Source organism: Puma concolor, chromosome D1 (assembly GCF_028749965.1).
Source record: "Puma concolor isolate L17-30 chromosome D1, mPumCon1.1.hap2, whole genome shotgun sequence".
NCBI lineage: Eukaryota > Metazoa > Chordata > Mammalia > Carnivora > Felidae > Puma > Puma concolor.
In genome coordinates, this window is record NC_141676.1 from 69,814,343 (window position 1) to 69,829,505 (window position 15,163).

At 37.3% G+C, this 15,163-nt stretch overlaps 1 protein-coding gene across 3 annotated transcripts in view; it reads left to right on the forward strand.

The window, feature by feature from the left end:
* The first annotated feature begins 2,042 nt into the window (after positions 1-2,042).
* The window catches only part of EED (embryonic ectoderm development), a 31,167-nt gene continuing 18,046 nt past the window's right edge, over positions 2,043-15,163 (forward strand). The window contains exons 1-6 of one of the 3 annotated variants that reach the window (XM_025928202.2): positions 2,050-2,830; positions 7,563-7,715; positions 10,006-10,098; positions 13,215-13,280; positions 14,240-14,365; positions 15,062-15,143. In XM_025928202.2, coding sequence (XP_025783987.1) covers positions 2,717-2,830; positions 7,563-7,715; positions 10,006-10,098; positions 13,215-13,280; positions 14,240-14,365; positions 15,062-15,143 — 634 coding nt within the window. In that variant the 5' untranslated portion in view covers positions 2,050-2,716. Of the gene's footprint in view, positions 2,831-7,562; positions 7,716-10,005; positions 10,099-13,214; positions 13,281-14,239; positions 14,366-15,061; positions 15,144-15,163 lie in introns of all 3 variants that reach the window. The other 2 variants (XM_025928205.2, XM_086678524.1) reach the window with 2 other exon arrangements.

Here is a 15,163-nt window from a genome sequence, read left to right on the forward strand (position 1 = left end):
TCCATAGGGGAAGGAGTTGGGAGATGTATGTCACACAGGGAAAAGTAAATGATTTTTGGAAAGATGAATAGGTCATTAGAATATATGGGAGCTATGATAGTTTGTGACAAAGTCTGTCTGGGTGTGGTGTGACTTCTAGTCTTTTCTGTGATAAGTCAGTCTTCTCTGGTTGATGAAACTCCTGGGGAGGGGATTTATAACAGTTGAGCTCCTTTTGGAGGATCTGTCTTCAGGCAGATAAGAAGAGTTTAGAGGAAGCCTTTTTTTTTCAAGTGCATTTAGCTCAAAATCACCAATATACCAAAGCAGCATATTGTGGATGGCAAGTCCTAAACTCCTTCACCTCCAACTCTGCTCCTTGATTATAAGTCCTCACTTGTCCTTGCTGTGTTTCAGAGTTGAGCCCTATCTCTTTCCTATTGCAACAGTCTTGACACCTATTACAATAATCCTGAATAAAGTTCACTACTATTTTAACAAGTGTCAAAATGATTTTTTAACATCAGTAATGAGCTTTAACTAATTTCCATTTATTGTCCCTGACCCATAAAAAATTAAAACAATTAAAATATCCTTGCAAGTTGTAACAAAACTCTTTAAAAGTATTTTTGCTTTGTTACAGATAACATGCATGCTTAGAGGCATTTTCCTTCCATATATGTCCTTTATTCAAATGTTCAGCAACTTTCCTCATTTTATGATCAGAATTTGACTCCCACTTCCCAGCTCCTACTGATCCCAGACACATAGAGTAATTTGGATTGGAAATGTTTTAGTTGATTAGTCTTTAACTGTAGAGCAAAGTTTCACAATCTTTTCAACAGACAGGGGAAGTTTGTCTCTGTCCATGAAAATGTCATACCAAAGCACATCTTACTTTCTCAGTGGCTGACTCCATACAAGTGTCATCTCTTTCTCACCAATTGAGAAGTAATTAGTAGTGCCTGGAACATTAGAAGAATTCAGCAAATGACTGCAATTACTATTATTATTAAGACCTGAACTTTAATTTTTTTCAGCTTATTTTTCCTAAATCTTCACTGCAAAAACCTTATTCTGCCCTTTGCCTTACCTTACCTTCCTTTTTATCATTCTTAACTCCGTTCCCAAAAGGAAAAGTGACTTTGCAAGCTGCAGATAATGAAACTGATATTCTCTCTTAAGGAATCATGCAAAAATAATTCAAGTACACAAGAATTTTACGGATGGGGCACTCTATTCAGGTTATCCACTGGATGATGTAATGAGTCATAAGAGAGAAAAAATATGTATTATTAAGTAGGTGCTCAAGAAGTGTCAGGTCCCTTCCAATTTCCTCAGTTTTATAGATGAGGGCAATGAGGCCCAGAAAGAGAAGTAGTCACAACTAAGAGCTACCAAAAAGGGGGCTGAGGGTCTGGCTTTTATTTCTTGTCCTGGCCCTCCTTTTCCTGATTTGATTACGTGACTTAATGAACCATCTAACAAATCCACAAGGTTCGCCAATGTATATGACACATGTCAAGAGCCCAGATATACTAACACTTATTGGAAACATTTTGGTCAAGTATACCAGTTATGTTGCCTTTCCCTAAAATTTTATCTGGTATGTCTCCAAATTTTGTCTGTTAAGTATCATAGCCTTGTACATAGTTGGAGATAACTACTTATTTTCAGACCTTCACAATTTTTTTTAACAGTTAAAAAGAGCCCTTTAGGCTATAACTCATTGGAGTCTAGAATCATAATTACAGGATATTCCTAAATTAAACGATACCCAATGTTGGTACCAATTGGGTGAGAAGAATCACTGATTGAAATAAATATTCATTATATTAAATATTCATCAAGACTTTAGGACGCATCCAGACACTATGACTTTGTCGTTCTTCGAAATCCATCCCGGACTATAGGAACCCGGTGGAAGACTACCTGGTTCAGCAAACAAGATTTCGAAGAGGAGGGGCCCGAGTAGGCGGGTCTGGACAACCCAGCGCGAGAATACGCCCCAGCGCATGCGCAGCTCTTAGCGGGTAACTTCCATTTGTTAGATGGGGGAGACAAGTGAGAGGCTCTCTACAGTTTCCCAACTCCTAATGACAACCAAAAGCTAGAGCTTCAACAGTTCCATGAATTACGTGAGAGAGTTGTCCTCCGAACTCAAGATTAAGGACGCTTGGCATATGCCGCTAAAGCAAGAGGTGACTTCTCGTATCTTCCCCCATCCCCTGGAACATTGGTGGTCTAGTCCATTCCACAGACTTTCGAGTCCTTGCAGCGGGTCGGGGATCGAAGGATTGGGCCGATTGCGGCTGAAACGTCTTTGGAAGGAGGAAGGGGGTGAGGGGGCATCCCTTTGAGTTCCGCTCCTCCTTTTTCGAGGCGGCAGTAGGGAAAGGGGACGTACGAAATACTGCTCTCGAAAGCTAACGGATCTTCACCTCTCCGTGCAAACTGCCGAGAGGGCGGCGGGAAAAGGGCAAGACGGGAGCAGGGAAAGGGAAAGAGCCAGGAAGCTGCGCGGGAGGGCGCGCACGCGCGCCCCTTTTTCAGCAGTGTGGCGGGGTCGCACGCACGCCCGCCTCGGCGGCTGGGCGCGGTTTGCGACAGTGGGGGGAGCGGTGGAGGTGGCGGCGGCAGTGGCAACTTTGCGGCAGGCTCCGGCCGGGCTTGCTTGACGGCGGTGTGGCGGAGGCCCCGCCCTAGGCGGCAGGAACCTGGAGGGAGGCGGAGGAATATGTCCGAGAGGGAAGTGTCGACAGCGCCGGCGGGAACAGACATGCCTGCGGCCAAGAAGCAGAAGCTGAGCAGCGACGAGAACAGCAACCCCGACCTCTCTGGAGACGAGAATGTGAGTGCAGCCCAGAGCAGTGTGGACGGAACTCTGGAATGAAAGTTTTAAATTCTTTTTAAACTGTCGGTGCGGGGGCGGGCGGGCTGCTTTGGGGGGGGGGAGGGAGAGGTGTCACCCGCAGGAAAACGCGGGCGTGGAGGAGAAAATCGAACTTGTCTCTATGGGGATTTTGAGCAGGGGCCGAGAGCAAGCAGAAACTTGGCGAAGGAGAGTGGTTTAAGAGAGCGTGGTGGGAGGAGGGTCTGAAGGGGTCTGCTCTGAGATCCTTTTGCGTGGTTGGGCAGTGTTTGGGCCTTCGGGAGATTTGGGGAGAGTGCGGATCTGAGATTCCAGTAGTTTAAAAGGCAAGTTAGAGTTTTTTCTGAGAAAGTTGGAAGGAGGAGCCAGAGTGTGTTAGTGACTTTTTAAGAGGAGTTTGGGGATTGTGTCACTTTCTTGACCCTTACATGCTGTTCAGGATGGGAAGAGTAGATAGATCTTCGTTTTAAGGGCTTTGGGTGACTCTACTAAAGGTGGGATATTATGTCTACTTCTGTCTTGTGGATGGGAATGGGGTGTGCCTGACAGGCGGCTTTTCTTCCGGAGGAGCAGAATTGAGAGGGTCGTCTTCTGAGTCGGAGAGGGAAATTACCGTTGAAGTACGATTACTGTTCTGAACATTTTTACTAGAATAAAGGGGACGACCTGGAAGATTTTAGGTAACAGTGGTAAAGGCAGATGTTTTTAGGTGTGGGCCAGTGGCTTCGCAAGTGCCAGGTATTTTGGAATCAGACTTTTTTTTAAGCTCTGAAATGGATCTCCATAATCGTCTAGTGTTTAGGTAAGTCGCCAGTAATAACTAAAGTGATATTAATTTTAAGTTTATATCCAGTACGATCAGCAAAATGTCTTGACAATTCAAAGGTATTACTGCATAGTGTGAACCTTCTTTTCATAATACATGGCAGTAGAATCTGAATATATTTTTTAAATCTTTAAAGTGTTCTAGGAGTGTGATGTAAATTCTTCATTTTCTCGTCCTTTTGGCTAGTTTTAGGAATAAACGCTATGATACACACCCCGTTCCTAAATTCTGCATCATTACATCACCGACTGAAGGATATGTATGGCATGGGGTCATTACCGAAAGTTTCACTCGAGATGGGAAAGAATTATTTTTGCAGATAGAAGAAAGATGTTTGGGGAATTGTTAGTTCCAACTTAAAGTTTCTAGAAAGTTTAGGTGTTGAATGTTACCTCAAATCTTTTTCCTGTTTGTGCTTCTCAGTCTTATATATTACTTTCTAACATTGTTGACCTTCTTCATTCTAGTCCTTGGAACCTGTTTTATTTCTGCTTTTTAAAAAGTGTTTTCTGGGCAGATTAGGTTAGGAGTACAGATTGGATCCACATGTTCAGTTAAAATTTCCAAATCTACTCCTTACTGGGTGCTTGACCTTGAGCAAGGTACTTGGTCTGGTTTCATCAGTTTCTTAGAAATGGGATTAATAATGGCCTTTACCTCAAGGAGTATTTGTGAGGACTAAAAGAGGTAATACAGGTAAAGTGATGAAAAGAATGCCTGCCCCATAAGTACTATACAAGTGTTAGTTACTGTGAAGACTTAATGCTTCTGGCCCTTGCGCATACTAATCAAGTAGAACTGTAATGAAAATGCCAATAATCTAGACTGAGGAAAACTTCAGGGAACAAAATAAATTGCAGGTTTTTGTTTTTGTTTTGTTTTTGGTAGACCCTTAAGGAGGATATATTCTTTGCATTCTAAAGCTGCTTAGAACCAAACAATGGAGTAAGCCTTTGTTTTGGTTCCCTGATTTGGGTAGGGACTTTAAACCTTTTTTGTGCGTTGGAAAGCTTCAATGAATCCTGGGTAGTCTTCTCAGAACAACATTTTAAATGTATAAAATACAATATATAAGATTATGAACAAAATAATAAAATTATGAAATACCTTAAAAATATTTTCAAAACAAATTTAAGATTTTTTTCATAAATTAAGTCCTTTAATATAAAGTGTTTAAAGAAAGTGCTTCTTTGTTAGCACATTAAGTAACTAGATCTGGAAAGGTGTCTGGTAGTAATGATGGGCATAGGCAATTTTTTGAGATCTGCAACTACTAGCATATGATATAAAAATACTTGATTTCCACTGATGAGAAAGTCACAGCTACAGCAGTATGTTACCTTCATTTAATAGAAGAAAGTGCTAAATTTCAGTTAAAGATGGTGAACATTAAGCGGGTTTTTTTGCCATTTAGGTTCAGACACCCTCTGAATTCCACCCAAGGACCTCAGATGTAGGACATAAGTTAGGGGGAAGCAATAAGGAAAAGCAGTAGAGAACTCTGTAGAAAAATTAGTTCAGAAAAGGCTAACAGGGGCAGTGGTCTTAACTCTTTGGAAACCAAATAGCGAAGAGAAGGCCAAAAGGAAGTGAGGAAAGAATGTGGTGTTTTTGAGTTGGAGTTAAGGTAACCTGAGCAAATACTACTGTGAATGTGAATCAGAGAATTGAAAGGACATATTTTAAGTATATATGTATATGCCATTTTATTGAATTGTTAAAGGTCTTATGACTGCAGAGTATGTAACTTTTAGAAGAGTACTGATGGTTGCCTAGCAGAGGGCTAAATCTGGAGACTTATCCTTTGCTTAAGCAACCTGTGGCAAGATTAAGGGACAAATTACTATCCCTGTTTTCTTGTTGGGCAAATGAAGATGGTAGTGCCATATCATCATTCTGTACTTTGAGGAGGGGCCAAAGTGGAAATCATCCTATACACAGATACTCAGCAAAGGTTTGATTTTAATTTAAAGATAAAATTAAAGCATTGCGACTTGCATTTCCATTTGATTCCTTTGTGATTTTCCTTTGGGAGGAGGTGGGTAAGTTAAGTGGTCAGTTAAAAAAACAAAACAGGGTTTTGTGTGGTTTCTTGATTAGCGGTTGAAATTCGGGCCAGAATGTAAAGAAGCTGGTGAATAAATGTCAGTTTTATTATTTCATTTCTCCAGTGTTAAAAGACAGTTTCCATAAAAACGGTAAGTGAAACATAATTTTCATTTTACTCATATGAGAGAACTGGGCAAGTGTAAGTCAGACCGTATACATTAAAGGAATGTAGAGGTGAAATTGCAAATGGAGACAAAAGTTTTTTTCCAGAGTAGAAGGGAAGATATTTTGAGCCTTTACCTTTGGAGACAGAATTTACAGGAGTGTAAGTTAGTTACCCACAATATAAAATGAGTTGTGAGGTTTAAAGGCAATGAAGAGGGCTAGAATATGATAACCTGGAAAGGTGCTATAGATAATGCATAGTTTTCCACTGAAAAACGGTTACTTTCTACACTAGATGTTAACTCTGAAACTGTGAAGAGGGGGAGAAATAGAGATATAAACCATGATTTCAGCCTGGGAACTGAACTTAAAAGTTTACATTTTTTATCTGATTATATTTACATTAAAATTAAAATTCCAAATATTGAGCACCTGTTATGTACCATCTATCTAGTCTTTTCATCCAATTCAGTATATTCCAGAATAATTAGTGTATTTTTTAAAAAGGTAGGAACCATTTGAAGTTTTGAAGACTACCCCCAAGAACAATTGTATAAAACCATACTGTTTTTAGGTGAGTTTGTATGGTATGAATTTTTTATATGCTTTTTGACACTCCAGTTAATTTTTACCCTTTTGTAAATATAACACCAGGTTTAGGAAGCAATCATTTAGAAATAGCCCCTAAGGCAGTGTTTCCTAGACTTGTTCGAATAGATGTTAACAGGCACTCTGCAAAAACAGCCTTTCTGTGGAATGAATTTAGGAGCTGTTGCCCTAAGGCAATAGGTTTAAATAAATCTCTTTATTCCAAAGAACATACTGGAATATGTAATCAAAGGAGGTAGTTAAATCTTAGATTAGAGGGCCATGAATGTATTTTGTGCACTGGAGATAGGGTATAAATTAAGTGAATTTTCATGGTTTCCTGCAGTCATTTCTACATTCGGAATGATTTTACTTTAATTATAGAGAGTTTCTGGAGTTCTATATAAGTATCATTATTACATAAGCACTGTGAGGCAAATGTCACTTGTAAATAGCACAGAATATGTAGGATTTTATAAAGATTCTAAATGGTTTGTGTTATAATTAAGCGGAATTTGAATAACAGGATTTTCAAAAACTACATCTAAAATAAGAGGCATCAATACTCCATCATCCTCAAAGGGCTACCAACCCCCGTGCTCCAAACAGAGCAGCGGTCAAATAAATTATGAAGACATGTAACATGTAGTTCAGTCAGATTTAGGAGTCACAGCTTGTTTTGAATCCCAGCAACCCTAGTAGCAAGAGACCTCTTAGGATCTCTCAACAACACTTTCTTATCTAACAGTACCTTCTGTGAAGAGCTGTAAAGATGAAATGAGCCAGTGTATTAAGGTGGCTGGCACAGACCAATGCTTTGTTATTTAAAGGCAGTATTATTCTCATTATTCTGATTAGATTTTTTGTTTTTCTGATTTGTTTTTTGTTTAGATTGTTGCTGAAATCCACAAATCCTAAAGCGTAGCTAGTTTCCTTTATATCCTTATTTGGAGACAGGAATAAATTTTTGCATTTCTTACAGAATTTATTAATCACTGCTTTTAGGTCAATGAGCAGCTACCCTGTCATTTGCTGCTACAGTATTGCTGTTTCACGTAATTTTTCCCAATTTGCTGCTTACAGGATGATGCTGTCAGTATAGAAAGTGGTACAAACACTGAACGCCCTGATACACCTACAAATACACCAAATGCTCCTGGAAGGAAAAGTTGGGGGAAGGGAAAATGGAAGTCAAAGAAATGCAAATATTCTTTCAAGTGTGTAAATAGTCTCAAGGTATGTGCTGAAAGACAGATCCTGTGGACTGAATGCTAGGCTTCAGAATTATTTCTCAGTGATAAACATTTTATGCTCAGGGTACTTTGTCAAGTTTAAAATTAGAGTGCTGTGAAGGGGTTTTTTTTGTAGCGTAGACCGTATAGTTATTACAGTCCCATTTGTTTAGCTTTTTTTGTTTTGTTTTAATTTAAATGGGTAATACCTAGTACTGCATACAGGGTTTTCTTTACTGTTTGTATTAAGATAAAAGATTTTGGGATATGTTATTCTTCACATTTTGTTAAAACTTTAAAAACATAAAGCCATTTCCTGATACCTGTTACTAAAAAGAACTGAATGTGACCCATTAACTTTCAGCACAAATTGAAACATGTTTTTCTGCAGGTTTTAAATATTTAATTCTTATCATTTGTCTTATTTGAAATTGTTTTCAAAGGAAAATGTGTAAATTAACTTTTTTGAATATTTAGTATTTGGAGAAAACAAGGTTTTGGAGTTATTTAAATTGCTGCTTCCTCAAAAGCATTTTTAGTTATAAAAAGGATTGATATTTATTTAAAATGTTTTCCTTTACATATTATTCTTTTTCTCTTTTTTAAATTTGGGAGTATTTTTCCTACACTGACAAAAATGTACATTGTATTATCTTTTACGTATGTAAGTTAGAATCTTTCTAAATATAAGAATATATTTTTAGGTAAAGTATTGGGAAAGCATAAGAAGTTATGTCTCTAGGGAAATTATTTTCTTGTCGGTGTAGCAATATACATGGCTCAGTGTGTCAAATTATATTCTCTTAGAAGGAGAGAAATTAATATACTTTTTAAAAAAGCAAAGTGTCCATTAATAGTTTTGTGTTAATATTTAATTATCTTAACCCATTTAATTATCTTAACCCAGATAATATATCTGGAAGGTGTTGGTTTTGACTTTTTAAATAATTTGATTAAATATTTCAGAAGCCTAAAGCTGTGGCTTTTCAAAGGATGAGAAATGAAAGTTGTTAACACTTTAAAAGCGAGTGTGAAAGTTAATGTTCAGTGCCAGGAGATTGCCAGTAAAATTCTAAGGCTGAAAAATAATTATTGTGAACAAAAGTGAATACTGTTGACCCTTGAACAACTTAGAGATTGGGATGCTGTCACCCCTGCCCCCGTGCAGTTGAGAATCCAAGTTTAACTTTTGACTCCCCAAAAACCTAACCACTAATAATCCCTTGCTGACCAGAAGCCAATAACATACTTCACCAATAACATTAGTTATTGGTTGATCTTACCAATAACATAAAGTCGATTAACATGTATTTTGTATGTTATATGCTGCATTCTTACAGTAAAAATAAGCTAGAGAAAAGAAAATGATACTAAGAAAATCACAAGGGGGGCACCTGGGTGGCTCAGTTGGTTAAGTGTCCTACTTCAGCTCAGGTCAAGATCTCACTGTTCACGAGCTCAAGCCCCACAAGTCAAGCCCCAGACAGTTCACGAGTCTGAGCTGTCAGCACAGAGCCTGGAGCCTACTTCTGATTTTGTCTGTCTCCCTCTCTGCCCCTCTCCGTCTTGTGCTTTGTCTCTCTCTCTCTCTCAAAAATAAATTAAAACATTAAAAATACATAAAATAAAAATAAAATCTTAAAAAAAAAAGAAAATCACAAGGAAGAGAAAATACGTTTACAGTACTGTAATTATCCAAAAAATCCGTGTTTAAGTGGACCTGTGTTGTTCAAGGGTTAACTGTATGTTTTTTGTGCGCCTCCTTATAGCTTCCTAGTAAGTTACAGTCTATTGTCACCCCTGGTCCCCAGTGTTCCAGTATTCTTGTTCATGATAAAACTCCATGGGATATTTTTCTTTTAGGACCCAAAAGCAAGATTATTTAAAGTTGTTTCTATAGGAATAATAGAAAGCAATGATTTGAATGGAGTTTGATATGCTTTGCTTTACAAGGGAAAAATTAAACCTAATAAAGTTTAGTGAGTGTTAGAGAAGCTATATTAACTCTTGGTGTATTTGTTCATCTCCTATTTCAGAAACATAAATTACGTCCTAAGAGATTAAATGCATCTACAATAATTAACCCAGTTTAATTTTGATTCAGAAGAATATGATTGAGTTTAAGTAAATAGAAGACAAATCGTGTTAATTCATAGTTGAGTGCTTGTTACCTGACCTCTGACTTAAATAGTAGCCTACATTTTTGGAGGGGGGAGGGGTTATAAGGGAAAACGGTCAGTTCACCATTCTTTTCTTTCTAAATTATAGTAATTTTTCTTATGATTATTTTACAGGAAGATCATAATCAACCATTGTTTGGAGTACAATTTAACTGGCATAGTAAAGAAGGAGATCCGTTAGTGTTTGCAACTGTAGGAAGCAACAGAGTGAGTGTTCAGGGGCCTGCTTGGCATTTGACTTGATTATTAGACTCTGGTATTATTATAATATTAAAGTGTGATGATTTTGAAGTAAATTTGGCATAGCTGGTTTAATGGTATTTATGTAAAAGTGAAGCGTTTTAGCGATTGTCAAAACTAGCTAAAATTGTTAAAACTAGTATTCATGACTGAAAATCCATCTTTATTTCATGTATTCCCAATTGTTCATGAAACAGGTTTCTGTTTATATTTTGTCTTCATAAATATTTTGTTTTGCATGGCTGAAAGAATTGACTTCTGTTTTTGGAAGTGATTTAACTAGTTTATCATTTAAGATACAAAGTCTGTAGTTTTCTTTTTTTAATATTTTTTTTAATGTTTACTTATTTTTGAGAGAGAGAGAGAGACAGTGCAAGCGGGAGAGGGGCAGAGAGAGAGAGGGAGACAGAATCTGAAGCAGGCTCCAGGCTTTGAGCTGTCAGCACAGAGCTCAGCAGGGGTTCGAACTGACGAACCATGAGATCATAACCTGAGCTGAAGTCGCAGGCTGGAGGCTTAACTGACTGAGCCACCCAGATGCCCCCAAGGTCTGTAGTTTCTTAAAAATAAACTTAATTAGTGGCTCTCTGTAAACACAAAGCATATATCCAGTAGATTTGTATAATAGTTATTGAAAGTATTTTAACGATTTTCAATAAACATCTGTGTTAGATTTGTTTTTATTTAAGGAAGCCAAAAGTATCTTGAACTGAAAGAAGTGTATGGAAGAAGCATGCTGGCACATTTTAACAGAAACCATTATTTAACTTTTCAGTTAGACCAGGGATTCAGCTGGTGGATAGCAATTTATTATTCTATTTAACTCTAAATAAATGGGGAAGAGGAAGACTCCTTAGTGCTTTCCAGGGCGTCTCTGGAGTTATTAAATTGAAATCACCTCAAGGAAAAATTGTCCTCTTAACTTTGTATTAGCTAACATTCTGGGTATCCATTAATACTGTACTAGGAGTTAATGAGGAATATAGAAATTTATTGTTGTATTTGGAAAAAGAAAAATGGAAGAAATAGACGAATTGGATATAGGTTGATAACAAATATAAGTCACTTCCTCTGCCTTTAGCCCAAGAGGTGAAGAGGAGTGAATCAGAGAGATGTTTTATACTTTGTTACTTTGAGTAAAAAAAAATGTTATGGTTCTTTAGTAATTGTGCTAAGCTTCTTAGGCAATAAAAGAACATGATTTAATGCACACTGTTTTCTGTATTTGTTTTTTGTTGGTGTTGGTATTCTGTTCTCAAAGTTAACTTTATAACCAGGGACTGTCATCTCCATATTTTTGAAATGTCAGCATATTTCCAAATCACAGGAACACATATGCATCTATTCTGGGCTAGATCATTTTTTTCTAGATACCTATTTTCTAAAAAGTAAAATTTGACTTTAGGTAATTTCCTGGAAAACTTCCTTTAAGGAAGGTCTAATTACATTTAAGGCTCTGGTGCTTTACTAGGTTGTTGAAATTCTGAAAATTTGAAACTCGGCTACTACAGTTGATAACATGGGACAGCAGGGGTTTTTTTGGTGTTTAGCCAAATGTAGTTTGTGATATGTAGCCTGCCTATAGTTGTCTGGTTCCTAAGTTCTTTGAAAAAAAAAATTTGTGGGGAAAGTGATGTGGTTTCAAGAAAAGATTAAGGTTATTTTTCCTAGTTGGGAGCATACTGCATTGATTAATTTGAATCTACTTTAAGTAAGACATCACTGTAAACCTAAGATTATACTTCACTAACTTGGCCATGATAATATGAGAATTAGTATAATTTGTGCTCCAGTATGCTATTTTAAATATTCCATGCATCCTAACAAAAAGTATCCCTGTTATCATTTAAAATGACATTGAAGGGGGTGCACCTGGGTGGCTCAGTTTCTTGAGCTCTGCACTGACAGCATGGGAGCCTGCTTGGGATTTTGTCTCTCCCTCTCTTTCAGCCCCTCTCCCACTCACAATTAATCTCTCTCTCACTCAAAATAAACACTTAAAAAAATGACATTGAAGGCCATTACATAGTATATTGAATTATAAAAAGTTCTGTTTGGACTTCTTTTAAAAAAAAATTACCTTCTGGGATATAACCTAGTTTAGCAGTCATATAAGGAATTTTTTTTAGACTATTAATGTAGAGCTTTTATTAACTTAATAGTGATAGGTGATTATTATAGAGTTACTATATTTTAAAAAATTTTTTTAACGTTTATTTATTTTTGGGAGAGTGCGCACGTGTGTGCACACTGGAGAGGGGCAGAGAGAGAGAGAGACGCAGAATTGAAAGCAGGCTCCAGGCTCTGAGCTGTCAGCACAGAGCCCAACGCAAGGACTACAAGATCATGACCTGAGCTGAAGCTGGACGCTTAACCGACTGACCCACCCAGGCGCTGCTAGTTCTTATTTCTATTGAAATTATTAAGTTACTGCTAACACAACTATAAACTATAAAAAATGGAAAGAAATTTATTACAGTTAAATTGTATATTATGCGGATAGTATTAATTTTAGAATATATGGCAAATAAAAAGGACTCCCATACATCAGAAAGTTAGGGGCCCCTGGATGGCTCAGTTGGTTAAGTGTCTGACTTGGGCTCAGGTCATGATCTCACAATGGGGGGTCCAAGCCTCGTATCAGACTCCCAGCTGTCAGCAGAGCCCACCTTGGATCTTCTGTCTACTCCTCCCTACTTGTGCTCTCACTTTCTCTCTCTCTCAAAAATAAGTAAAAGATATTTTTAATTTTTTTTTAATGTTTACTTATTTTTGACAGAGAGAAAGACAGCATGAGTGGGGGAGGGGCAGAGAGAGAGGGAGACAGAATCAAGCAGGCTCCACGCTCTGAGCTGTCAGCACAGAGCCTGGTGTGGGGCTCAAACTCGTGAACCGTGAGATCGTGACCTGACCCAAAGTAAGACGCTTAACAAACAGCCGCTCAGGCGCCCCTAAAGAAGTTATTTTAAAGCAGTAGTTTCTATAGTGTCTCTAAGACACATTTGTGACTAAGATGTTTCACAGGTGAAGAGAGTATGTTTTTGTATTTGAAATGAAATTTACCGTATTTTTGTTCTTATTAGGTTACCTTATATGAATGTCACTCACAAGGAGAAATCCGGTTGTTGCAATCTTATGTGGATGCTGATGTATCCTTTCCTGGGTTTTTAATATCTTTGGCTAAAGAAATTTCAATAAGTACACCAAAACTTTTCTAAATTAATTAGTTCCCTAAAGTTACTTTGTCCTTTCTTTACCCAGTGCTATTCCTTTACTGTCACAAGAGACTCCTTGTATTTAAATTTTCCTGATCCCTAGAAATGTATTTTAAAGTGGATATGAGGGAGGGGGGAAGGATGTCTGGAGATGAGCATTGGAAATCCAGTAGTAGAGAATGATAGCAAGAGAGTAGCTAAACCTCCTGTTTCTTTGACCTTGCGTAGAGTTTTATCATGTCAGGGTAGTTAATTTGATGAATTTGGGTTGATCAGAAGCTGTGACTGGCATTCATCCCAAGTATTTGAACAACAAAGCCTATAGGGAAAAAATAAACATGCAGTTTGTTTAGGAAATAAAATATTGCAAAACATGAGTACATAAAGAAAAAGAAAAGTTTAAAAAGCCAAAAGGTTAGACAGTCAAAGCTGTTTCTTTTAAGATCCATTTGAAAAAGCTAGCAAAAAAGAAAAAGCAAGGATATTCAGTCTTCCATCATTTATGTGGAAAGAAGTGCTCTGTAGCCTTACTGGGAAAGTCTCACAGGAAAAAGTGGAAAACTGCATAGTTGCTGATCTTTTTCTAGAGATGCATATTCAGAAGTATTGGGCTAAAACAGGGGTCAGCAAATTACAGCTTGTGGGGCTAGCTACCTGTTTGTGTAAATAAACTTTTACTGGTACACAACCATATCCATTCATTTACATATTGTTCATGGCTGCTTTCAAATGACAGTTGAGTGAAAGCATCTCTGAATAGTAATCAAATTGAGCGGAAGGACTGGTTTGTAAAAACTTGAGCGTTTCTTTGGAGCTTTCCTTGTACTGTACTATAATCGTTGACGTGTTTACTTTTCAAAAACAAATTATATTTCTTAACTGGCATTTCTTAGGCTGATGAAAACTTCTATACTTGTGCATGGACATATGATAGCAATACAAGCCATCCTTTGCTGGCTGTGGCCGGATCTAGAGGCATAATTAGGATAATTAATCCCATAACAATGCAGTGCATAAAGGTGGGTTTTTTTGGTTACATTGTTAGATCTGCCCTGTTTTGAATGCACACTTGTGAAAACTTACTATTTTTTAATTTAAAACTAGTGGAATCAGTATCTGTATACTTTCTAACTTGATTTGTACTTTGCTTTTTGCTTCCTTTAGACAAGTCTTTTGAGACCTTTGTCACATTTAGATAATACAAAGTAAGGAATAAGCAGGAAGTTTTTATTCAAAATTTTTAAAAAATAGAATAATTTGCCTCCTGCCTTGCCTTATTCAGAGAGTCTGGAATGACTGGAATGAACTATAGCGGAAGAGTAAGTCTTTTCCAAATCTTTTAATTAGGGATTTAGAGTCAAGGGCACCTTGTAAAGAACCAAAAGGTGAAGCCTAGGAATTTGATACCGAGAGAAGTTTTACAAACCTCTTTAAATCAGAAGTTTTTTAACCCTAGGGCACATTAGAATCACCTGAGGGTCTTTTAAATCCTTAGCTGGGCCTCAGCTAATCCAGTCAAAACAAAATACCTGCAGTTGGGACTTCAATGTCTTTTTTTCTTTTTTTTTTTTTAACCTTACTTTGTTGGGTGATTTTAATGTGCAGCCAGGGTTGAGAACCAGTACTTTAAGTGAAACTATTTTTCCATTCTCTTAAGATTAACGAGAGAATTTATTGATTTAATATGAAAGTTGAATGTTATAAATTTATTGTAGCATTATGTTGGCCATGGAAATGCTATCAATGAGCTGAAATTCCACCCAAGAGATCCAAATCTTCTCCTGTCAGTAAGTAAAGGTAAGAGAAGCAAATGTTTC